This window comes from Ictalurus furcatus, chromosome 7 (assembly GCF_023375685.1).
Source record: "Ictalurus furcatus strain D&B chromosome 7, Billie_1.0, whole genome shotgun sequence".
NCBI lineage: Eukaryota > Metazoa > Chordata > Actinopteri > Siluriformes > Ictaluridae > Ictalurus > Ictalurus furcatus.
In genome coordinates, this window is record NC_071261.1 from 19,730,132 (window position 1) to 19,756,419 (window position 26,288).

The 26,288-nt window shown below is 39.4% G+C and overlaps 2 protein-coding genes across 3 annotated transcripts; both read right to left on the reverse strand.

The window, feature by feature from the left end:
• Positions 1-3,992: 3,992 nt before the first annotated feature.
• LOC128610103 (transmembrane protein 151A) lies at positions 3,993-13,183 on the reverse strand. Its single transcript, XM_053629190.1, has 2 exons — positions 12,786-13,183; positions 3,993-6,369 (listed from the first exon to the last, which is right to left on the reverse strand). The coding sequence occupies exons 1-2, from the start codon at positions 12,840-12,842 to the stop codon at positions 4,588-4,590; spliced, it is 1,839 nt and encodes a 612-aa protein (XP_053485165.1). The 5' UTR covers positions 12,843-13,183; the 3' UTR covers positions 3,993-4,587.
• A 639-nt stretch (positions 13,184-13,822) lies between these two features.
• Positions 13,823-25,097, reverse strand: mus81 (MUS81 structure-specific endonuclease subunit). Of its 2 annotated transcripts, XM_053629187.1 has the most exons (16): positions 24,496-25,097; positions 24,276-24,405; positions 22,527-22,648; positions 22,305-22,421; positions 22,069-22,149; positions 21,871-21,959; positions 21,265-21,447; positions 20,907-21,077; positions 20,697-20,824; positions 19,718-19,830; positions 19,510-19,629; positions 18,298-18,393; positions 18,082-18,222; positions 17,849-17,952; positions 17,678-17,761; positions 13,823-14,023 (listed from the first exon to the last, which is right to left on the reverse strand). In XM_053629187.1, the coding sequence occupies exons 1-16, from the start codon at positions 24,631-24,633 to the stop codon at positions 13,957-13,959; spliced, it is 1,884 nt and encodes a 627-aa protein (XP_053485162.1). In that variant the 5' UTR covers positions 24,634-25,097; the 3' UTR covers positions 13,823-13,956. The 2 variants fall into 2 exon arrangements, with proteins under 2 accessions (XP_053485162.1, XP_053485163.1); XM_053629188.1 differs by lacking the exon at positions 22,069-22,149.
• Positions 25,098-26,288: the final 1,191 nt, after the last annotated feature.

Consider the following 26,288-nt stretch of genomic DNA (forward strand, 5'->3'; position numbering starts at 1 on the left):
CTAAAAGTGAGAGCAGCACAAAGCAGGTAAGGAGAGTGAGGAAAACATTGAGAATATCTCAACAATTTCTTATTCACAAATAATTTTTTTGGCACAAATCAACACAAACTAATATAAATTGTTATATTTGGTTACATGGCATGAATGGGTGTGTGAATGTGTATGTGATTGTGCCCTGCAATGGATTGGCACCCTGTTCGGGGTTTACCCCGCCTTGTGCCCGATGCTTCCTGGGATAGGCTCCAGGTTTCCCCGTGACACTGAAGGAACGATAAGCAGTATAGAAGATGGATGGATGGATGGATGGTTACATGGCATATATTATATATAAAGACCCAACTTGAAGGAGATAGTTTACTTGTAATTTTGAGAGAGAATGCAAGACAAGTGTATGTGACAAGTGAACACATACACAGGCCATTTCTCAATCTGTTTTAACTGTTGTTTTGTCAGACAGCCTAACGTAGGTAGTTCTGCAAGCTTCTATTATTGGCACATTTATTTTTGTAAGTTGATTGATCCTGTTTAGTTGTCTATATTCCTCCAAGTTTATTAGATAGATAGATAGATAGATAGATATTTTCATTTGTCCTCAAAGAGGAAATTTATTTCCAGCATGGGTGTGTAGAAAAACATAAACACAACACCACCATACATAAACCATCATAAACAATCACAGACATAGAGGGGAGAAGGGGACAAACAGAAAACATCAGGATCATAGAACAAATGCCAGAGCATAAGATGGCATCACAATGGCTGATTACCTATGTATTTAATGCTCGTCTAGCCATAGGAACAAATTAAGCTACAAGTTGTACATTAGTGCAGTCAAAATTGACTTACCTTATGACTCCTCACCATTATCATCAGTCAGGGCATCCAAGTGTGAAGCAGGAATGTTTGTTTGGGCTTGAAGTGGTAAAAAAAAAGAGGCTTATCGAGACTTGAAGCCAACAGTAAATACTATAGATAGAATTTAATCCTACCCAGAGGCTCGGTAGTGGCCTCTCCCTGCAACACACTGTTTGGATTTGTTCTTCTTCAATCACTTATTTTAATACCTGAAATGACCACACGGTGGCTCAATAACAAGGACAAGGACTTGGTGGTTTCTGCATTTACACAAGAAGGTACAGATGACATGAGAATATGGTCTGTACCGTCACTCACACCAGTATCTGGTCTAATCACATTTTACTATAGTTTACCATAATGATAAGACCAGTTCACAGCAGCGTGAAAAATGGTCTGTTTAATGCCCCAGTGGCTGTCAATGAGAGTGTTCACACCCAGGAGTAAAACACGTGGTGTCAAAGCATCAAAGTTTTTTAACGTCAAGGGATTCCTTTTTTTATGACGCGCCTCGTCAAAACCTGGCCGACCAATGAGATTCGCGCTTCTGTTCACGTGCACGGAACCGCTGAATTACATAAAAGTACGACTTGATGACGCTCCACTACAAAAGTATCTTACCCACGAAGAAGAAGCCGAAAAAAAGAAGAGTGCATAAGTGCATAAATAAATATATATATATATATATATATATATATATACATGTATATATATATATATACACAATATATACATATATATATATATATATATATATATATATATATATATATATATATATATACACATATATATATACACACACACACATATATACACACACATACATATATATATATATATATATATATATATATATATATATATATATATATATATATATATAACTTTAAGGATGTAGCTTTAAAGAAGTATTTGTTGCACTGGTCAGATATCTTACATTTCACAAAAGCGCATACGTAATTTAGTGAGTTTGCAAAAAGTGTGTGAATGGCTTAAATACATAAACACTGTCTCTCTTCTTCTTCTCAGTGACAAGTGAGTGTCAGAAACGGAAAGTTGTGCAGTGTACTGAGGTATTTCTGCTTTTGGTTCAGCGCCCTCTACTGTCAGGGAGTGAATTTACACTTTCATTCAGCGGGTCGCTCATGTTTAACGCCTGAGTGTGAACACAAAAGCGGACCTTTTAACATGCTGAAAAAGAAACGTCCCGGTGTGAACAGGCCCTAACTTCCTTAAGGTCATAACGGCAGATATATATTACTATTAGAATTTATACTGACATTTTCACAGTTTCACACACTTGGCAGAGTATGAAAAGTCATACCATGTTAACAAATCATGTAACTACCGGATTAATACTCTATAAAAATGAAATAAGTAATCATGACATAAGACAGGTTCTTTAAATCAAGCAGTCTGGATTTATTGTAGCATAAATAATATCATTATCATTTATCAACATCATCATAATCTCTCTAACTGATACCTATCACATTAACAATCTTTGCTACAATAGAATAATTTGCATCATTGAATGATGTTTGAGGTGTTAAAGTAGCTATTCACTTGATATTTGAGTTCATTTACTTTAAAGGGTTACTTTATAGCCTATCCATCCATTTCAGATGAATCATACTGCACAATCACTAACAACATTCAACACATTCTCCCAGTGTGGAAACTACCGTTTCTGCTGGGCTACACGCAGTTTTGGAAGCAATTGAAGCTGTTAGATGAACTGCTTCAAAGTTTTGCCCCCCACCCCCACCCCAAATAAGCCTTGAAATGGACTTGAAATTGAACATCTTCACACATTACTTTTAAACATCTACATATATAAACACACTCAGCTGCCTGACTCTTGTATATCAACTCAACAACCACACATAACAATCAGCTGTTGTCTGCACTGGAATGTTCATTAGTCAACTCAAGTTTAGTTAAATCTAGACTTGTAAAGTGTGGCTGTAGTTGAAAGCCTTTACATATGTGGAGCAAACCTCTTATCTAAATGCTTGTCATATCTTCTCACTGTGATTTCTCATTAAAACATCAATGGTAATCAACATTCATGATGCAAAACAGAACATTCTGACAAGATTGCCTAAACATGTTTTTCTGTTTTGACTTTCCCCAAATGTAGTATCCTATTATTGCCACTAGGAAGTCTGTCTAGCATGCATGTTTTTAAACGAGAGTATGTCCATTCACATGACTGAGTGAATGACTGAGTGGATGTTTTTGAACCTCTATCTGTGGAGCTTAAGCTTAAAAGCATCTATTTTTTTGAGTGCAAAATCTTGAGTTGTGTGTTTTTTGCTTATCCTAAGACAAACAATAGAGCTTGAGAAGTGACATATTGCAACTGTAGAATTAGTCTCAGATCCACAAGCACTAAATATAGAAAGGCATCAAATATACATACAAACATAAAAACACTCGAAACAAATATAGCATGTAGGACTGAGTGACTGGAAATAGGATTTTATGAGCATCTGTGCAAAAATAAAATATTGTTTGGTAAAAGTGTCCTATATACAAAATGGGTATAGACTGTGGCCAATGTACAATTATTAGCAATCAGTGAGTATTTCTTGGCACACTAACCATTTCAATCAATGATTAGCTGGTTCATGCTCATGTGGTACAATATGAGAGACAAGTATGGGTGCTATGATGGAAGACAATGTGTTGTATGGTCGTCCCATAAAACAAGGTGACTATGTGAGGCATAGTAGCTGAGCAAAGCCCTTCATGAGGCAAAACTGGTGATACACTACAGAACAAATAAACTTACTAATATAGCAAATGTACCCAAAACATAATGTGGTTCACTATAACAAAGTGATGTGACACAATAAAGCTTCCAGCATAGAGAATACTCTCCACATTTTTATGCTTCTCGTATCAACTAAGTACTCAGCCATTTCGTGTCCATTTACAATGAGAAGTCTTGGTCCAGGCTTTACAACAGAGGTGAAACACTCCTTAGCAAGTGAGCCAAAGCTTCAAAACCTGTTCAACAGATCATTATCTCCCAATGTCAACTTGCTTCGACCAAGCCTCAGCAAACAGCATGCAATGCAAGAGTATTTGAGGATGGTAAGACCAGACTAAGCTGGATAGATGGAGGTCAGAAAACAGGGCTGTGGTGTTTCCATTGCTGAAAAATGGGATACACTGTAATTGCAAGTCTGTTGTTAGCGTATAGGCTGAGGTAATTTTAAGTTACATGCACAGGTGGGGTGTCTTACAGAAGACTGTGATCCATTTGGGTTCCAAGGCTGCAATTATGGTGATTTTGATGTACCTGAAGATTTTATGTGCAGTTACTTGATACTGGAAAACCAGAAATAGAAATGCTTGTATTATGACATCTATGATTTCTGTGATGTATTAACTTTGGAAAATGTACAGAGAGATTTTATTTATTTATTTGTTTTTTGTTTCTTTCTTGGTCTTCTTCTTTCTATAATCTAATTCCTTTGGAGTTTGACAAATGGAGAAAGAACTTGTTGGATATCTGTTGCTTATTTACCTGACTTCTCTCAATCTTGCATAGATATAATGAGTCGTATTTTTCAACCTACTTTACTTAGCTTTTCTACATGACAACCAAGGCTATCAGTTCCTACTGTACCTTATCCCTCACTAGACAAACAGTACTATGTCTATCTTTATATAGCCATCCTCCTATGCTCTCCTTTTTGGGGAAGTTGTTTCTCTTGTTTAAGAAATGTTATCTCCTGAGTGACAACTTTCCTCTCCATGCACTATTAACACAGGGAAGAAAAAAGCATCCTGATATGCAGGAGGTCGATCCCTTTCACCCTCTCTCCCTTCCTCTCTGTTGCCATCTTCAGGCTGCTCTGCTTCCTCTTCTTGTCTTTCTCTCTCCTCCTCTCCAGCATCTTCATTTCCCTGTTCTTCCTCCTCCCCTTCTCCCTCTAGCACCCCTCTGCTTTCCTCATCCTGTCTTGAGCCCAAACCAAGAAATCCTCCACCTCCTGCTCCTGCACCACTTCCCTCCTCCCCTCTTCCTCCTAGACCTCCACCCACACTGCGGGAATGGAACAGAGATGTGGGACGTGTGGTGTGGAGACGACCCAATGAAAAACCACTTCTGCTCAGAACAAGCCTGCCTGGACCTCCAGCAGCACCTCCTGCTCCGCTAGCCCTCATCCCAGCCACAGTGCCAGTCAGTAAGGCAGCTGTTGGACCTCTCAGCCTGGAAGGGAGTGACATACTGCTAGTGGACCGGCGACAGCGAGGGCAGCTCTGGAGCAGATAGGCTGAGGCAAAGGCCACAGGCAGTGTAGGACCTCCTGTGTTGGTGTTTGCCCCAGCAGAAGGGGGGTTTGTGCCTTGGTTACCATCTGAGCCAGGATCCATCAGCAGTGCCTCTGAATAGCTGGGAACCATTTGCTGATTGCAGCGAATGTGCCACTCAAGTTCTGTCATGTCAACGGTGTTAACCCGGGAAATGGCACGGTAGCTTGATCCGATGCCCCCTCCTCCAGGTCCATTTACATTCTCATTGATCCCTCCATTCTCACTTCCATCCCCTCTGCTGCTGTCATCTTCATCACCAAACAGCTTTTCTACATGGTAATGCACATACGCAGTGCGATATTCTGCCACAACACGAAGTGGCCATGACAGCAGCATAGCTGATGCAAGCCAGAACACCCTCCGTCGTGCGTACCAGGGCTGCCGAGCAGGGTCAGGGAAGGCCAGCATATGTTCACGAAAGTCTACATTTTTCAGGTGCATTCCCTCCCGTGCCTCCATGTAGTCATCTAGGCCTTCATTTTCCCCAAAGAACCGTGCACGTTGTGTGAGGTAGGCAGCCTCTGCTCGGGCACTGGAGAAACTAAAGCACTTCGTAAAGCGCAGACGCACTGCTGGATACTCCATGAGGCCCCTTAGCTCTTTGGAGACATCTTTTACACCCAGCCTAGCATAGTCAAACTCTGAACTCGCTGCATGCGTGTTGACCCGCTCATGGTACACCTGTGTGGTGGTATATGCATCTCCATTGCGGTAGCGTGTTACCTGTCTGGTCCTTCGCACATAGTGATAGCTGATGGCCTTCCACCAGATGCATGGTGTAGCCTGCTGAAGTCTCTGTACACGCTCATACACCTCCGCAACCTCTGCTTGAGCCAGCATGGCAGTCTTGGAGTAGCAGTGCCAGCATTCCACCAAGTAGACCACATATAGCATGGCCAGAAAGGCCAGGGGAATGTAGACATAGCCGCTTGAGCAAGGGCTGTCCACAGTCAACTCATCAGGGCTGTAGGTGTTAACAGCACCTGAAGTTGTAGACTGGTCTTCATTTTCCAGTACTGTAGCTGCAAGCTCTAAGGGGACTGTGAGGACGGGAACCTTGCATAATCCGCACCAGGTCAGTGTGCCAAAACATCCATACATAAGCAGCGTGAGGAGAAGACACTTCCAATGTGACTCCCGACACAGAGAGCTAGCCAGGGACTGCTTCACTGGACGCTGCTGTGGAAGAGAAGAAAAGGGATGGAAAGACAAGAGAAAAACAGAAAAAAGAAATTTAGCATCTTGGTATGGTCAAGAGGGACAGGCATCTCAGTAAAAACTTTTGGAGCTATTAATGTACACAGTAGCACACAAATGCAGATGGGGAGGAACTGGTGATGGGGTGATATCAGCCCCTTGATGTCCATAGTGCCCTTTTGCTTTTTTTAAGGCTTGTCTGAGGTCCTCATCAATTGAAGCTTCAACTATTAGTTAATTAATAAAATGCATGATTTGAGTCCATCATAAAAACAGGAAGTTTGCTTTGAGTTTACTTTGAATAATCTGAGGTTCTTGATAAGGTAGAACACTTCTCTTTAACCTTCTCACTTCTCTTCTCTTTGTGTGCATTTTTTTCCTTTAAATTTTGCTTAATTTCCAACATTGACTTATTTGGGTTAATGAAGCTGCTTCTTCATCAGCATAAAAATGTGCCTTTAATCAGAACCTAAGGTAGACTGTTATTTATCCCTTACATTAGCCTATTGATGAGGCCAGTCACACATTTCCCATTCCAGCAAGAGACAGCATTTTCTACTGCCACCCAGTATAATGGTCAATAATATTGTCACTCTGATCCCATAGGAAGGAAGACACAGGGTTCTCATGCTCTGCCATAGCCTCTGACTTATACAGTCACATCTCCCAGAGGATTTGCAGCAGTACACCATGAGAAAAAAAAACAAAAAATTGGCAATCAATTATTTACAGCGTGTACATCTAAAATTTCTGAAGCTTGCCATCCCTCTATTTAAAGATAGAATGCAGCCATTTGATCTTTAATAGCAACTGAACAATGCATATTCTTCAGCGCATTAAAATAATTAACCCGGCTTGCCCAGCCCCAACTGTAATCGATATAAACTCTTAAAAATACACAAAATATTACCTAAAATATATAGCACAACAATGTTGCTTTTCCTTCATTAAAACCTACCAGTTAAGCTAGCTATGCAGAAACGCAGTCTTTACCGGCAGCCAGTCAGCTATCTAAGCATTCGAATGGTATTATTTTAGCTCCAAGATTCTCAGCAGTTTCATGATCTCACCTGAAAGGCAATATGAGGATAGCTAAAATGTTTCAGAAGGGGATATGATTACATTTGGAAAGCTGCATTGTGGAGAGTAAAGGCATGCATGGTTGGTCTTGAGCAGAATGAAGCCATTAGAAACCAGAAACCAGAAACTTAAAGCCAGCATAATCATCATTAATCTAAATGCTTTGCATTACTACAATGTTAGGCAGTAATATTAGCTGCATTTTATCCTGTGTCTTTAGAGACATATTGTTTTTTTCAAGTCTAGTTTATCTTTGTTACAACATGGTGTCTGTTAAGTAACGTGTCTCAAACATGAATGAAGGCAGTAAAGCAGGAGAATGAAATATTTGTACTCATATTGAACACAATAAAAAAAAATCAAAGATCAACAATAGAGAGAGAGAGCATATGACACAGAAAAAATCATAATAACTAAGAGTACAACAGAGTGACAAGTGTACCCAGTATCTGTTTCCTGTCTTTTCCTTAGCAGTATTTTCTCCCATTTTCTCCTCAGTTTGGTCACCTGCCATATTCCCACACACCAGCCAGCTCTCCCTATCATATGACAGTTACCAAACAGGGAGAGTGAAAGCTAATATGTGCTTCCTCCCAGACATGTAAAGCCAGTTTCATCTGTTCAAACTGCTGCTCATGCTGTGTCACAGGGCAGCGTAAAACACTCAGAGGAAAGCACTGGTGAAAAAATGTGTGGAAATCGGCATCTCAAACACTAAGCTTATTTTGTTGGGCTAATAAACCTTATTTGACTGTATACCTTGATAACACAGATTTATTATTTGATGGTCCTTCTCGTGAATGCAGAAACAGAAACAAAGCTATAATCGTTACATTTACGAGTCATAATCTTTTAATTTACTGGGATCTCTCACTAGTGTTGGGTAGAAACATATGTGTATATGTGTGTGTGTGGGGGGGGGTCAGTTCTGGATCTGATGGATCTGTTTTTATCCACTCTCCCATGTTTTGTGGCCTAACAGAGGCCATTATCTAGTATTTAGTCTCTATTAGTTTTAATCTTTAATTAATCTTAAATGAATAAAGAAATGGTACAGCAGTATGCAGCAATACACCAGGGATAAATACACACCCAGTGTATTGTATGGATTTTTACACTGTACAACAGGACTCATATGAACAGTGTAGGTATTGTTTCAGCACTACAGATTGCGTGTTTGCTGTTTATAACATTATCACTGTCTATCTATCAGCGTGTCATGTAGTTTACGCTAGTGAAAGTATGAAAGCAGATAAGGTTGGAGTGCACTAGCTCTTTAAATCTGCATAGTAGCCAATAGCTGCAAATAGCCATTGGCTACGATTGTCACATCTGCAGCAGATTATTTGATTGGTCAGAGCCTTTGACATCTTTTGGACACTGCTGCTGCTGCAAAACAAAACAAAACAAAACAAAACAAAAAAACAAACAAACAAAAAAACTGCATACTGCAAACTGCCCTGACACATTAATAAAAACACTTTAAAAATCACAGAAAAGTAGTGTTTTATTATACATACATACATACATATGTATATTTATGGCTTCAATGCTAAAACTGATATACACCACGGTTAACGAAAACTAAAACTCGGTGAAAAACGTTTTCATTGACTGAAATAAAAATAAAAATGTGAGTTTCAAAATAAGCGTAAACTAAATTGCAACTATAACGAACGAAAAATAAACAGAATTCCGGAGAATAAAACTTTCGTTTTCGTATTTTAATTATTGGGTGGTCTAAGAACAGAGGTTGAACGGAGTGGATTCATCAATGTAGCCAGATCATAAATGACCACTAGATGGCAGACTAACGTGTATTAGAACTCCTTGATACAGCAGAGGGGCGCTAAGAGGTATAGTTTCCGGGGTATAGTTTACTATAGACTTCATGACAGCTTAAACCAGTCTGGTCGTCCTCTCTACGTGCAGTATGACTCTTCCTGTACTGATTGTAAAAACAAAATGTTTTATTGATTTATTGATCAACCCCCCCTTAATAAAGTGAGATTTGCAATATTTTATTTTATTTATTTATTTATTTATTTTTTAAAAAAGTTTTTTATGTCACAAACACAACTCTGCTTTGCATTCATTTGTGGATCGCGTCCTGTACATTTGTGGATTTTGAAACATTTCTAGCGTCAAGAGTGCACACAAATCCACAAACAGTTGGACTTCGCCCACTGTCTACTCAAGCCAATTGGATAACCACCACATTGCACTGACCAATCGTAGCACGTTCTCACTCCAACCAATCACATTTTGTTTTTACAATCAGTACAGGAAGAGTCATACTGCACCTAGAGAGGACGACCAGACTGGTTTAAGCTGACATGAAGTCTATAGTAACTCAAATAAGCACTCTTTACAATCGTGGTGAGCAGAAATGTGAAATTTGAGCCTGTGCCCATGATCGCCTCAGATTCCTGTTGTTGGCTGACAGTAGTGGAAGCCAATGTCGTCTTCTGTTGCAGCCCATCTACCTCACTGATTGAAGTTTTGTGCATGCTGGAATGCTTTTCTGCTTACCACAGTTGTAAAGAGTGATGATAAGAGTTTCTATATGCTGCCTGGCAGCTTGAACCAATCTGGTCATTTTCCTCTGACCTCTCTTATCAAGAAGGTGTTTCCACACACACAACTGTTATCACTGATTGTGTTTTGTTTCACACACCATTCTTTGTAAAATCTAGAGTATGTTGTGTGTGAAAATCCCAGGAGATCAGCTTCTTCTTAAATACTCAAACCAGCCCATCTGGCACAAACAACCATGCCACGGTTAAAGTCACAGAGATCACACTTCCCCACTGATGTTTGTTGTTAACAAGTTCTTGACCTGTATCTGCATAATTTACGTCACATTACTACCACATGCCTGGCTGATTAGATAACTGCATGAATGTGCAGGTGTACAGGTGTTCCTAACAAAGTGTTTGGTGAGTGTATATTCATGGAACACTTTATTAGGAACACTAATCTAATACTGGGTAGGGCCGCCCTTTGCTCTCAAAACAGCCTCAATTCTTCATGGCATGGATCCCACAACATTCCTTTGAGATTCTGGTCCATGTTGACATGATCGCATAAGACAATTCCTGCATATTTTTCAGGTGCACTTTTATTTTGCAAATCTCTCGTTCTACCACATCCCAAAGATCATGTATTGGATTCAGATCCTGTGGCTGGGAAGACCACTGAAGAACTCTGAACTCATTGTCATGATCATGAAACCAGTTTGAGATAATGTTTGCTTTGTGACATGGTGCATTAACATGTTGGAAGTAACCATTAGAAGGTGAGTGAAATGTGGCCATGAAGGGATGCACATGGTCAATAACAATCCTCAAATAGACTGTGGCATTCAAGCGATGATTGATTGGTATTAACAGGCCCAAAGTATGCCAAGAAAACATTCCCCACACTGTTACACCACCTCCACCAGCCTGGACTGTTGACACAAGGCCGGTTGGGTCCACGGATTCATGCTTTTGGTCTCAAATTCTGACCCTACCATCTGTGTGCCTCAGCCGAAATTCATCAGACCAGGCTACGTTTTTCCAGTCTTCAACTGTCCAGTTTTGGTGAGTCTGTGCCCACTGCAGCCTCAGATTTCTGTTCTTGGCTGACAGAAGAGGAACCTGGAGAGGCCTTCTGCTATTGTAGCCCATCCGCCTCAAGGTTCGACATTTTGTGCATTCTGAGATGCTTTTCTGCTCACCACAATTGTACAGAGTGGTTATCTGAGTTACTGTAGCCTTTCTGTCAGCTTGAACCAGTCTGGCCATTATCTGTTGACTGTACTCATTGACACAGTGCTTGTATCTGCAGACCTGCCGCTCACTGGATGTTTCTTCTTTATTGCACAATTCTGTGTGTAAACTCTAGAGACTGTTGTGTGTGAAAATCCCAGGAAATCAGCAGTTATAGAAATACTCAAACCAGCCTGTCTGGCACAAACAATCATGCCACGGTCAGAATCACTGAGATGGTCAGAGGAACATCCTCAACATCTGTCGAAGACTCCAAGAGTTAGGTACCCTTCATATTTAATTAGATGTACCAAGACAAATAGTGATTAATTTCCGGACTATTGTGGCAGTGATTTTTTAAAAATGAAGCACTGTCAGCAGGTCCATGGTTATTTAATTTCGTTACAGTAGTGAAAATCACATACCACAATGATTAAAGTTATTATATTTATTAGTGAATTATTTTTACTCTTAGCATGTTTGAATGATCACTTGAATTAAATGGGTTTAATCTAATCTCAATAACGCAATACAAGCTAGCCTATAAATAACATCTCCTTGGAACTAAAGTGTTCTCTTGGTACAAAGATCAGGAATAGGATACTCTATTGTTCCAATAAATAGACAACGTATTATAGTAGATAATGTTCATGAAATAAATGTGTGCTGAGCAGGTCTGTGGAATTTATTATACAGATAAATGGGTCTGCTCTATGGCATCTTACACATCTGAAAACATAGATAAAAAAACCAACAACAAATAAATAAATAATAAAATAAGCAATATAAAGTAACAAATGCATCTTGTACATATTTTTACCCACTTACTGTATAGTGGAATATGGACTACATGCACGTAGACTTGTGACAGATAAACAAACAAAAAAACCCAGATGTTTATTTCATTTAGTTTTTTTGAGGTTTGCCTGCAATTCCTCTACTCTTTTAAGAACAAATTAGCCTACAGGCCTGAATGAAACAGTAATGTGTTCTCAGACAATGAATCCTGAAATGCTCACACTTACGTCCGGACTTTTATGGTTTTATAATCAATTAAGACAGTACGTCTATTAGATTTCAGCTGCCATTTAGTGAAAGTGAAGAAAGGTTTTGCTGGTATGGTGATAAAGACGGGAGAAAGCGGGGCTTTTTCGTGCTGAAAAAATAGCAGCGGGAGTCTGTCTTCAGGGGAAAAGAACAGAGATGCTAATTCACCAGTGCCATTCCTCTAAGCCCAATATTTTATCCATGATGGACACAACACCACTGTCTGTTTCTGGAAAACCAGCAGAATGAAGGCAGTATGAGATAATGGGGAATAAATACGGCAGTGTATTTCCTGCTAACTGCAATGCAGGAGCGCGGTGAGGATGCTGAAGGGGACACGCATCACGAGTCCCCTCGTTGATCCTTTTCGCTCCCAATTTACGCCTATGTACCGAACATCTCCAAGTGCTAACGGAGCGCAGTGGACTCTCTGTGACAATAAAACCGCTTCGGCTGTAATTCCTGCGCAATGGGCATTCACTGAGTGTCCCTTCCCATAACAAACCGATCGCATCTCACCTCTTCCCTGGCAGTCCCGGCCAGAATGGGCTCCTCTCCGTCCGCCGTGTCCTGCATTATTCCCGCTCAGAGTTCCGGCTGTAGCGGAGCAGCCCGCTTCTGGAGCGCTCCGCTCCGGCCAGACTCACCCCATCCGCCGCCTCAGCATCCGCTTCAGCACCTGCGCAGCTGCGAGACAAACCGCACTAATCGCCAGGCTATTTTTAAATATACTGTCTTTCACACGATCTGTACATGCAACTTCTCGAATCGGACCATTTCACCCAGTCTCTAGCCTGCATCCCTTTAGTTTAACGGCGCGTAAGAACTAGGATGCGGATGTGAAGCTGTTTACGTCTGCTAAAGGGAGGCAAGGGGGGAGACTGGAGTAATTAATTAAATAAATTAATGTATTAATCTTCGAAATTAAAAGAAAAATAATAAATCCCAACGCAGACTGGCTATTGCATTTCTCAAATCGAATACGTTAAAATTAGTCTACAAAAGAGATAACGCGCTGTATTATTATTATTATTATTTTTCCTTTTGCTGTTCTTTTTTTTTTTGTATGATGCTGTTCTCCTTGAGCACGTCATCAGAGGTCTCCCTTCGCTCTCCTCCTGGCCTACAAAGGAACAATACATACACACGGGCTACGTCCAAAACCACACACTACCCTACTAAGGAGGGTATCGCCGGTAAGGTATTCTGACACACTAATTAATACAATAGTAGGCAGTTTGGGACGAAGCCATGGAGACTTCCCTATAAATCATATCCTTCTGACGTCATCTACCTGTCTAGCGTTTACTCACTACGACCATGATTTCCTTACAATGCACCTGCTCGGCTAATGTCAAAAGCTGTTTTTCATCCCCAACACGTTGTGCTTCAGTGAGTAACAGCATCTCCACTCAGCAAGTTTCTATGCAATGCCACGGGTAAACAAAAAAGTGCAAATATAATGAAAACTGTAAAACACTGAAGCAGCAAAATGAAGTCACCGTACTCCACATTAATTTAACCAAGCCATTTTCATCCCCAGTAATACAATGATATGTGTGAAATGCAAATCTTTATTCAACTCATATTTTACAAAATCTAAAAAAAAAAAAATAGGTTAAAGTGCAGCAGCCCGGCACAGTGCACTGCACTGCAGTTTGATGAAGAATGGTAATGTAAAACGGTGTGGTTATGACAGCGGTCCACCTGTACAGTAAAGCTGGTATACAGTCCGGCTAAGAGCTGGCCCAATGTTTCTGGGAAAAAAAAAGAGAAAAGAAAATCCATGAAGGGTCACATTATTTTACAACTGTGAAACCTACACACTTTACACATTAAAGCATAAAGGTAAAACCACACACAGAGTAAATATTAATATTATTATTAATATTATTAGTAAGGTGAAAACAAAGTCTCTAGAGTTATCCTTCAACTGAATACTGTTTAGAGTTTAATAACAGGAATCCAACTACAAAATCTGTAAACATGTAAAACCAGCAAAAGTATGTAGAAAGTGTTTAAGGCAGTGGTTCTCAAACTGGGGGACATATAGAAATTATTTTTTAAATTAATTTGACATCTACGCAAGTTGGGATTGTCACCCTGTGAACTATGATGTACGTATAAATTAGGAATATTAATAAATTAAATCAATTATACACACACACTAAGCTGAAACATCACCAAACCGAGACATCCGGTGATATAGAAGTGAACAGTACTGTTAGCCACATGCTGATAAAATTTAAGACTATTTAAAATGGATAGGTTTTTAGATAGACGACGCAGTCTCTTAGCTGAGAAAGTGAATACAGAAGAGCCTAGCATGAAAAAAACTAAATTGTGAAAATTTGACAACTCTGTGGGGCTGCAAAGGGATGCACCCTACACAAGGGGGGCCTCACGCTGAAAAAATTTGAGAATCACTGGTTTAAGGAATTTGTGGAATGCAGTGACATATGGAGTTGGTGGTAGACAAGTCTTACCCCGTCAGTGTAGGCCTATTCACTTACTGACTTGTCACTGTGTAAACTAAATCTACAGCAGACAGCTATCGTCAGCCTCGTTTCCTCGGTTTAACACAAACCCGTCTGGTGATCCAGTGTGTATGAGACACGATATATACAATCAGGTGCACAAATGCTTTTACATTGGACAGTTAGTTATTTTAGCGATCTACAAAAGTATAATGAAGTTGAAATTAAATAATGAATATGACCTCAAAGTGCAGACTTTTAGCTTTAATTTGAGGGTTGGAACCACTCATGATTCAAAACATACCACCTCTTCTTATGGTGTGGGCATGTATGGATGTACAGTTGCCAGTGGAACAGGTTCTCTTGTATTTATTCATAATGTGACCGCTGACAAAAGCAGGAGGATGAATTCTGAAGTGGATAGGGCTATATTGTATTATTTCCATAACAGGTAAAATAATAGCTAAGAGACAGATTTATTTCAGCTTTGATATACAATATCAGATTTTCAGTGGGTCAAAAGTTTACATACATTCTGTATTTATATTTGGTGGCATTGCCTAACTTGAATTTAATTGATTAAACTGGTGTTTAATTTGAATCAATTTGTTTGGGTAGTCTTCCATAAGCAAATTATTTGCTAGATTTTTTGCTCATTTCTCCTGACCGAACTGGTGTTCCTCAGCCAGGTTTGTGGACCTCCTTGTTCAGACATGCTTATTCAGCTCACTCCATAAATTTTCTCTGGGATTGAAGTTAGGGCGTTGTGATGTGCACTCCAAAACCTTCACTTTCTTGTCTTTAAGCCTTTTTGTTACAACTTAGGAGGTATGCTTAGGACCACTGTACTGTTGAACAGCTGAGATGGTGTTCTTTGAATTAAAAGCCTTACTCTTACATTTACATCCAGTTACATTTTTACTTCATCTGACCAGAGAACACTCCTCCAAAATGCTGGTGATCACTACCAAATTTCTGATGGGTTTCTTCCTTGCACGTCAGCCTTATAGGCCATGGTGAGGTAGGAATCTCTTAATGATGGATGTACATACATTGGTATCTGATGCCTCCAAATCCTTCACAGGTTCCTTTGCTGTTGTCTTGTGGTTCAGTTTCATAATTTCATATCAAAGTTTGTTTATCCTTGGGAGTTAATTTGTGCCTCTTTCCTGAACGATGCAGTGTTAACAAGAGTTTTTATATTTGCATACAATTGTTTGTACAGATGCTTGTGGTACCGGCAGTTGTTTGGAAAATGCTCCTAAGGAGGAACCGGAACTTTTGTCATGGTGTCAAGGACCTTTTACAGCCACAGGTGCACTCCTATTAACCCCTAATTATGACAAGTGGCCAATCAGGAGCTTCTAAAAGTCATTAAATCAATTTCTGCAATCTATCAGATTATTGCATAATAATAATAATAATAATAATAATAAAAATAATAATAATAATACTAATAATTACTTAGATTTATATAGCATTTGTCTAGGCACTCAAAGCACTTCACATTGTATGGGGTGGAAATCTCCTCAACCACCACCAGTGTGTAGCATCCACCTGGATGATGTGATGGCAGCCATAGTGCGGCAGAACTCCCAGCACACACCAGCTATTGGTGGAGAGGAGAGGAGAGTGATGTAGCCAATTCAGGGATGGAGATTATTAGCGGGCCATGATAGATAAGGGTCAATGGGGGATTTTTAATGACCACAGAGTCAGGACCTCGGTTTAACGTTTCATCTGAAAGACAGTGCTGTTTTTACAGTATAGTGTCACTATACTGGGGCATTAGGCCCCGAGGCCCCACACAGACCACTGGGTGAACACCTCCTGCTGGCCTCACTAATACCACTTCTAGCAGCAACCTTAGTATTCCCCAGTAGTTTTCTCTCATCCAGGTACTGGACAGGATCAACTCTGCTTAGGTTCAATGGGAAACCAGGCGAGAGCTGCAGGGTGATATGGCTCTGGCAAATGTATAGTGATTTAAAGCTCTAATAAATCTGTCTCTAATCAAGTGTTTCACCCCTTATATGAAAAAAGTAGATGCCCTAATTGACTTTGCAAAAGAAATGTATGGGAACATGAAATGTGTGGAGTTGTGGAAAAACTGAGATTGAAAATCTTTTGCCTCAATGTATATAAATTTCTAGCCTCAACTCGATGAGGTTGCACACATGTAAAATCTCTTCCTGAACCATTAACATGGAATATACATAAGTTTTTCCCTCCATTTGTATCTCAAATGCATAGAGATTGAAAATGATGTCATTCTGAGCTCTGACTCACCACTTTCAAGGCAAGTCGAATGCAGCATGAAGTGCAATTAGGATCATAACGAAGTTTCACGCCTGACTGAGCAATTTTTCCCCAACACAGTGGGGAACATGATGGAGGGAAAGAGAGCCCATAGATCACAGTTTCAGAATTGCAGTTTAGTTGATTCATGTAGAGCTCAAGTTTCAAGGTCAACTGTTAAATGCTACTTTAAACAAGCATTGGAAGCATTGCAAGTAGGAAGCCCTTCCTAAGAGCATCTCACAAAATGCAGAACCTGAACTTCAACAAGAGTCATTAGAACTACAATGGACATTGTGTTTAGTGTGCAGAACAGGATAAATATGTTGGTCAAACACCACCAGCAAAGGGGCCTGCATCCAAGGTAAAGCACCTCATACTGTATAATTTGGAGGTGCATCATTGATATTTGTGGCTGGTGGTTCTATTTCACCCCTCCTAACCACCAAAAGTCATTCTTTAAAGCTGGTGATAGACGCTAATCATCTATTATCATCAGCTTTTGATATGGCCACAAATATGACACCGAAATATCCATACTGTTATGGAATGTGAAAGGCAGTGAGTGGTAAGAGACTTTACAGACAACAGATATATAGTGAAATGAAGACTGAGGAAGAAATGCAAAAGACAAACCTTTTAAGTCTGCCATATTTGATGGATGAGAGGAGCTTTTCTCTCTCTGTGTCAGTGGAACACTGGTTGTATGCGTTCAATAAACTGTGAAAGGGAAGCAATGCTGTTATATCATATTGACAATATAAAATTAGGCAGTGAAATGCTTTCATTGGTTTATACTGCTCATACCTGCTTACTGTACTGTAGTGCTCCAATATGGCTGCTGCTTTGTCACCAGAGATTCCACTGATTTGCATCAGCTGTCGGGCAAAAACTTCTTTGACTGTCTGACACTGGAAGTGTGTGTACACGGAAAATTCAGCAAAGACCGGGTCAGTGTGATGGCAGAGGGTATAACAGATTCTATAAGTTCTATAAAACATGAATTCTACAGGTCACATTTTAACAGAATTGCATGCTACCTTGTTTTTCAAGGCTCCATAGTTGAATTCTGTGAAGGAGATAAGCGAGCAGCAGGGGTTTTCTCTTTCGCTGCCTCCATTCTCCACATCACACTCTCCATCTCCTTCCAGTTCTCTGGAGCGGTAGTATAATGTACAATTCTGGAAGAGAAACTATACAGTTAAGATAAATTATACCTGACAATAAAGCATCATGGCACTTCAACTGGGACTGACCTGATAAAGTTTCTGCAGGTATCTGGTCATGACTGTGAGGTAGGCAGCTGATTCCTTAATATCCTGAACTCTCTTCACAAAGAATTTATCTACCACCTGGAACATACCAACCTGATGTGAGGTATTCAAAAGTATACAGAAACAAGAATATGACATGCTGATGCTCAATTTAACCTTATTTATAATCATTATACTCACACACACACACACACACACACACACACACACACACACACACACTCTCTCTCTCTATAAATCAGCCACATACTTATAGTCACTTACACGTTCCCAATCCTATTCCTAAATTCACCCACTAGCTTATCATCAACTCTATACTCCCCCACTCAATAATATATCACACAGTCACCATCCACTTTAATAGGAACACTTGTACACCTGCACAGTTATCCAATCGGCCAATCATGTGGCGGAGGAAGCACAATGCATAAACTCATGTAGATACAGGTCAAGAGCTTCAGTTAATGGTCAAGTCAAACAGCAGAATGGGGGAAAAGTGTAATCTCTGTGACTTTAACCGTGGCATGGTGGTTGGTGCCAGATGGGCTGGTTTGGACAAACTGGTTGAAGACTGGAAAATGACCAGGTTATTTTTTTTTTCTTCTAATCTTCAACTGTGAAGACAACGGTGAATCTTCAACAGAAGACATGGTCTTCTGAGGTTTTAGCCCACTGAAAGGCTGGATGCTTTTCTGCTCACCACGGTTAGAAATATTGATTATATGAGTTACTATAACCCTTCCTAGCAGCTTGAACCAATCTGACCAACAAGGTGTTTCCACCCACAGAACTGTGCCTTGCTCAATGTTTTTTGTTTGTCACACCATTCTGCGTAAACTATAGAGGCTCGTGTGTGAAAATCCCAGAAGATCAGCATTTTCTGAAATACTCAAACCAGCCCATCTGGTACCATGGTATCCATGCCACAATCAAAAACACAGAGAACACGTTTTTATTCATTCTGATGTTTAATGTGAACATTAACTGAAGCTCTTGAGCATGTCATATGAAAAGCACTATGAAGAACTATGTTCATTAAACCAACAATTACAAATATGTTCAAGAATATATTTTGATAATACCTCTATATTCAAACTCCATGTTTGTATCCTATATCCGTTTTTATGTTTTACTATGATTTAATCAATATTTGTCATTATCAGAGTCTTGACGTGTGTGTGTGTGTGCACATACCTGTGTATTAACTATAGCTTGCTGCAAAGTGCTCTCTGGTAGACTGAGGTGTGCTGCTGCTGAACCACACTGCTCCACCAGGTAGATTGGCTTATTCAGACCACACCTCTTCAGACGGAACTGAGACAGAGAAATAAAACCAAATTAATAAAAAAAATCCGGTTGCTGCTGTATAAACTAGGCTATTTGAAGCGTTTGAATGTCATACCTTCTGTTCTCTGAAACGTCCATCCATTATACTTCCACACAGGTCATCTATCCGCTTCCTCTCAATGATGTAATCAAGGACCAGCTCTTTTGCCGCAGGTGGACGCAACTGACCTTAATTTAAAACCAGCCATGAATAAACTTATGTATAAAACCTATGCTGATGCCATACACGTGACTACATGGTCGATATATCAATACTATAAATGAGAAATTAAACAAACCATGAAAAATATTACATAATAAGTAATTAGGAATGTAAGCTTCCTACATATTTATAAATCCAGATTTTTAAAAGAAATCACTTGATTGACCCAGCCTATTTGTAGTAAATAGGTTTATTTTAATATAAATTTAAAGTACATTTATTTATTTACTGTATTTCGCAGTAACTGTTGTATATTGTTTTATTATAATGCTTTATCACAATAAGATATATAACGATTACTCTTATGGTTATAATATTAGCAGAGAAAGTAGCATTTAGTAAACTCAGGGACTAAAGTAGTAGATGCACTGACCCCCACAAAAATAATAGCGCCACCTGCTGAAACAATATATCTGCTTCAGTTGTGAGAAAAATAATTGTAGAACCTAAAGCTTTTAACTTTTTTGGAGTAAAAATGGTGATGACACCTACTTCAGTGACTCCACTTCCCTCTGAAGCTCTTGTTAAGCTGACCTAACTGCATTTCTCCAACGTTTTGTACTTCGACCTTCAGTAAGTATTAAAGAATATCTGAGAAAATGGCTAATGGGTCTGTCACTACAGCTCAAAGTTAATATGGTAGTTAGGGGAACAAAAAGGAAATATCCTTCAGGTTTTATATTTTTATACCTAGTAGTTAGTCCTGAACCTATAACCTACACAATAAAGAGACAGGAATTTTATTATATTTTTTTTAAAGTGTTCATATGTGTTTAAAATCGAGTGAGCATCAACGTGAGACACAAAGATAGCTAGTCAAGAGTGAGATTACCAGGCACAGGTGCCACTTTCTCACGAGCGACCCACAGGAAGTCTCCCACATTTAGTTTCCTGATGTCAAATGCCACACCGTTTCTCTGTAGCTCCTTGACCAATTCTTGTTTGCGTGCCGTGTTTCCTCTGCCGAGTTAAAACCACCTCATAAGCAATGAAATTAAACATATTCAAAACACTGATAGAAAACTGAACATCATGCACTCACCCAGTGGTCTCAATAAAGTCAACACACAGCACAATGTCATAGGCTCCCGGGAGAAGATATGCAGCTCTTCCTGTCTCTGAGCTGTGACACTTTTCTGAGAGATCAGAGTCAGGTGCAGCACTCCCTACATGTGTAACTGAGACAGCTGTGCTAGGCCCGCCTCTTGGGATGCTGAAATTGAATAAATTGGAATTTCTAAAGCTAATTTCAACTTTAAAACACTTGATACTAATACAAGAACTGTCACACTGATATAACAGTATGTCTTATTATAATGTTTTGCTGTGCAGTGAGTACCACATGAATACACTCTAAACCCTTTAAGCTTATTTCTTCAATTGATTAATTTCATTCTCACCAGCTGTCTTCATCTTCACGTTCTTCTTTGTCTTCATCCAGAGTCAGGTCTACAGTAACCAGTCCATCTCCTGAGTCTTCAGCCTCACTCTTCTTCGCTTCCTCCTCTTGTCTATCTTCTCCCCATCTCTCTCCAGACTCCAGTCTTTCTGCTAGAGCCAGACCAAGCTCTGTCAATGAGTACCTAACAAATGAAGGTGAGAAAACTCAAAAGGATTGAGTAGACAAGAGCAGCTAAACCAGCTTCTTAGCACAATAAGGAAAAGCTCCTTAACTACAGATAGATTGCTGCAGAGTATTGCTTTAAATTCAGTTTATAGCATATAAAAAGTGTGAGTGTGTGATCTGAATGAATCTCTTTAAAGTTTATACTTCACTCATACAAAAGAGGGGGGGAAAGCATAATATAAAAAGGAGCATTAAAACATTGCATACACAGATGTTCCTAATAAACAATGGTTAAAACAGTATTGTGTTTTGGGACAGTTCTAATATCATTCTGTGATTTTGTATATTACAAGAGCTTGCTCTGTATGTCTAAGACAGAAATTGAAATTTGACATTAGAATAAAATATGCACAATCCACAACATCAAGTGAGGGTTTACCTGGCAGGGTTGTGAGTCTTCAAAAGCAGGTTTTTCTGAATGAGGGTGCTTACTGAAGACCACGCTGTGTATTTACTACCTAGATCAGGCTGCACAAACACACATAGTAAAAATGGGCTGCACTAAAGAGCCACAGTAGACACGAGGCATTTCTATGACATTACATGAAACTTTACACATTTTCTAAGCTGGGCTTACTACAGTGAAGGATTTGTCACAAAGGGACTGTGCCTCGGTCTGCAGTTCATTTTTAAACATGAAACCTTTACTGCTAGGTATCTGAAAAACAAAGTAGACAACAATATTTTACTTGGGTAAAAACAGTCACATATCTATTTACTTCTACTCAATGTTAATTCGGTGAATTCATAGTTATATTTGTTGCTTGTGACATTCATAGAAAGCTGCACAATGTCCACAACAGTGTGTTATACCTGTGAATGTCTGTACAATGCAAGCAGAACAGCATAGCCTCCTGATCTCTTCTGAGGCACATACTCCCTTTTCTTCTTTCCACCTTTCTCATGTCCTACATCACCCTCAGGCTTGTTCTGCAATAATAATAAAAAAAATAACTAGAATGTTTATGAGACTATGACACACATGTTTAAGAGACACAATGAAAGAGGTATGGTGTGCATTTATGTGAAAGTCACCATTTTTCTTCCACCCTTTGCAGCAGGAAGGTTGGAGCAGTGCGATGATGGTTTGGTGGAAGGCAGGTTGTTGCCACAGGGTTCAGTACTATGTGGGAAGCAATGGACAGGAGCATTGGCACCTATGAAGAAAAAAAAAAAAGGAGAGGATGATCAAATTTCATTCTTTGCTTATGTTGCAAACCTTACTTGTTCATGCAGGTTTCACCTGTAGACCATCAGGAGGATTCAACCAGTTTTGTCAGAGGTAAATCGGGTGCTTGTCAGTTTCTCATAATCTGAAGATCGGACTATTGTGTCTTACTCCTGGCTGGGCTTTGTGCATGTACAAGTCTTTACATCTTATCCAGAATGCAGCATCCCAATTTGAACTCAACCTGACCACATTCAACCATCAATCCACTGCTGCTTTCTCAGCACTGTTTTTCATGAAGCTGCCAGCATGTAATTCATATAATGCTTGCTTACTATGTGACAGCAAGAGACAAATTCTACACTGGCTCCTACAATGTACCCCAAGCTCTTCAAGATACAAGCACAGCTTAGCTTGACCCATGCCATACAAAGAAGACAATCCGCAAGACTTCTCTCTACTGGAATGAAATTTGCCTTCTCTGTACAAACAGCTGACTTTAAATGTCCCTCGCTGTCTTCAAATGCAGAACGAAGACCCAACTCTTCTATACAGGTTATGAAAATCCAGCCGTGACTACTGCACCTCTACTTATTATATGTTTTAAGTCTATTCAGAATGCTGCTGCTCAACTGGTTTATAACCTCACAAAATTCTCTCATAAGACACCATTACTGAGGTCACTCCACTGACATCCTGTTATTGCAATAATTATATCTATATATACATAAAACTTGGATTTCAGGTGCTAAAGGGTTCTACACCATGTTATGTATGGCATTCTTCTCTAAAATTCAGGCACATTTCTAAGGCTTTCCTGTCCTGCCTAAAGATTTCAGGTGCTAAAGGGTTCTACACCATGTTATGTATGGCATTCTTCTCTAAAATTCAGGCACATTTCTAAGGCTTTCCTGTCCTGCCTAAAGATGTCTCCAAATGGCTACAGACACTCCTCTTCAGTTCGGATATTATCAAGTTTATAATTTTCAGGGTTTTTTCTGCACTTACCTTTTGTATTTGTTCTTTCTTTTTTTACTCCTTGGATTTGCAACCCTCTTTGTATTTATTGTTCTATTTCTCTCTCTTTGTATTTACACGTCTACTTCTCTCTTGCCTTAAGGTTCAAACTGTGCTTTTGGTTACAAACTAGGACAACGCCGCACTTTCAGATTATAAATCTTCTCCAAGAACTCTGTACTGCTGCATCTTTTATAAATTGTACTGGACAAGTACAATTGTGCACTGAAAACACAGTATGTAATAGCTACTAAATTATGATTTTTTTTAAATGTATCAGCACTGACTCCTGTTTTTGAGTCTCTTAAGCTTGTTGGTATCTACAGTATAGACCTGGTCCATCTGCACAACCATAAGGATTTATACTGTATTATTAATTTTGAAGTAGACAGCCAAGCACTTCTATAAGTCTCTCATCTGGATATGAAACTCTGTGAAATGTAAATGTAAACTTCAATGTAATGTTTGAGAAGAAGCATTAGGACACTTCCCCGTGTTCGTTGGATGCATTTTGGAAATACAAAAAGTGATCCTGTTCATTAATCAAATCATACTACGTTTGTGAAACAGCTTCTGGGTGGCGTTCACGTCATTCTTACCGTTTTCTCGGTAATGTTTCTCAAGCCTCTCGTCCAGGATCTTACAGATTCCGTCTCCAAAGTTCTGCAGGATTTTGGCCTCTTTACCGTTTCTCAGTGGCAGGGGATACTTTTTTAAAGAGTTTATGGCCTTCAAGGGAACACAACAGGACGCACTATATCACGACCAGCAACGATGAGTTTATTAATGAAATGCTAGGAACAAGACATTGCAGTTTACCTTCTGATAGACGTACTGGGTCTTGAGGCCTTTCTCTTTGGCGTGATCGCGCATCTCAGTGAGCCACTGGAGGAAGAGCGGGTTGGGGCAGGAGGGCACAGGCCGCTTCCTACCCAGACGCACTGCTTCCGATGGCATGTGGAGACACAGCGACTTCAGCTGTCGGCTAAAATCATCCAACCAAAAGACTCCTGCTGCTTCAAAGTTACACAAACTAACACTGTACCTGCCGTTAAATACGCCAGTAACGTTATCCGCAAGCTAATTCAGCTAGTAAGCAACAGACCGAGTGTTTCTTCATAACTTAAACAAGCTACCTAACTTTGTAGCTAAGAATATGAGGGTAACACTACAATTATTTCTCAACATTTGTGTGGTTTAGTTCGCGTTTTTTTCGGCGTAACTATATACATGTCTTTGTATTACGACACACAAATGTAATATATCTACAGCTACCCAGTACAATGGTTGTGTATGTCCTGAGCTCCGCGCCTGGGTTTTCGAAAACATTGTACGTATAAGGGTTGCCAGATCTGCACGACAAAACCATCATCACAACACCGAAACATTGCACTCAGCCCTTCACAAACCCGTTTCATTTCCAATATCATGATTGTCATGGCGAAATCTATTATAATATTAAATGCAACGTCATATAGTACGCTATAAACAAAGCATTATTCAATAGTACTATTTCCGTAACGGAAATAGTAATTGTGTAATTCATGCAGTAACATACATAGGTATTCTGAGAACGGGATCAAGAACGGGATTGTTACATATTTGGTCATATAACTAATCTAAACCATACGCGCTATGGCAGCCGGACAGAAATATGTATTTCCGCGATAAATCCGCGGACATGGCAAGTGACGCTTGGCGTAGTGACGTTTTTGTTTCGCGACGCGGTCCTGTGTTCAGTAAACAATAAACATAAAACACTGGATTTTGAATTAAAGAAAGTGGGCATTTCGTACAAACTTTCATGTTAATGAACTAAAAAATAGCACTAATCGTTCAACAATTACGAAATGTTGCTTATTGTACATGGATATATATATATATATATATATATATATATATATATATATATATATATATATATATATATATAATTTATATTAATATATATAACTATTTGTTTGTCATATTGTGGAAATTGTGTGCTTAGTTATACTTCTGTTAAACCTGTGATACTGTTGTTGTTTTGATAATATATTTCTTTATTTGTTTACCTTAACTATTAAAAAAAGTGCAGTAGCCTCTGCGCCCCCTAGAATAACACCATCTGTATAAAATGAGTTTGTGCAGAGGGGTGGAGCTCAGGTAAGTGTCTTCGTGATAAAGGAAGGAGGATAGCTCCTTGGCACTCAATATTAGCAACACCAAAGGAAGTGTGTTGTGGTACTGACAAGGCACACACACTTTTTAAAGCCTTTGTTACGTAATGGAGATGAAGTAGAGCAGGTTAGGTCCTTTAAATATCTTGAAACAGAGATTGACTCCAATTTTACCTTTGATAAACACTCAGACAGTATATTTTCTAAAGGCTTACCAACGCTTATGTTTATTGAGAAAATTGAGATGCTTTAATGGTGAAAAGGACATTTTAGGAGTTGTGTACATATCACTGATGGAATCTGCACATTGTGTCTTGGCTTATCTCTTTAACTGTCAAAAACAAGAACAAACTGTCAAGAGTTATAAAGCTAGCTGGTAATATTATTGGAAAGCAACAAATACCACTCTCTGATCTTTACATCATGACAGTTAAAAGGAAAGCTTCACCTATT

Bases quoted from the DNA above. Each gene is read 5' to 3' on its own strand.
- LOC128610103 (XM_053629190.1), bottom strand. From the start codon at position 12,842: ATGCAGGACACGGCGGACGGAGAGGAGCCCATTCTGGCCGGGACTGCC. The intron at 6,370-12,785 runs GTGAGATGCGAT...TCTCTTCCACAG, and splicing joins CCGGGACTGCCAGGGAAGAG to CAGCGTCCAGTGAAGCAGTC.
- mus81 (XM_053629187.1), bottom strand. From the start codon at position 24,633: ATGCCATCGGAAGCAGTGCGTCTGGGTAGGAAGCGGCCTGTGCCCTCC. The intron at 18,223-18,297 runs GTCAGTCCCAGT...TTTCTCTTCCAG, and splicing joins ACCTGCAGAAACTTTATCAG to AATTGTACATTATACTACCG. The intron at 17,762-17,848 runs GTATGAGCAGTA...TCCCTTTCACAG, and splicing joins CACTACAGTACAGTAAGCAG to TTTATTGAACGCATACAACC.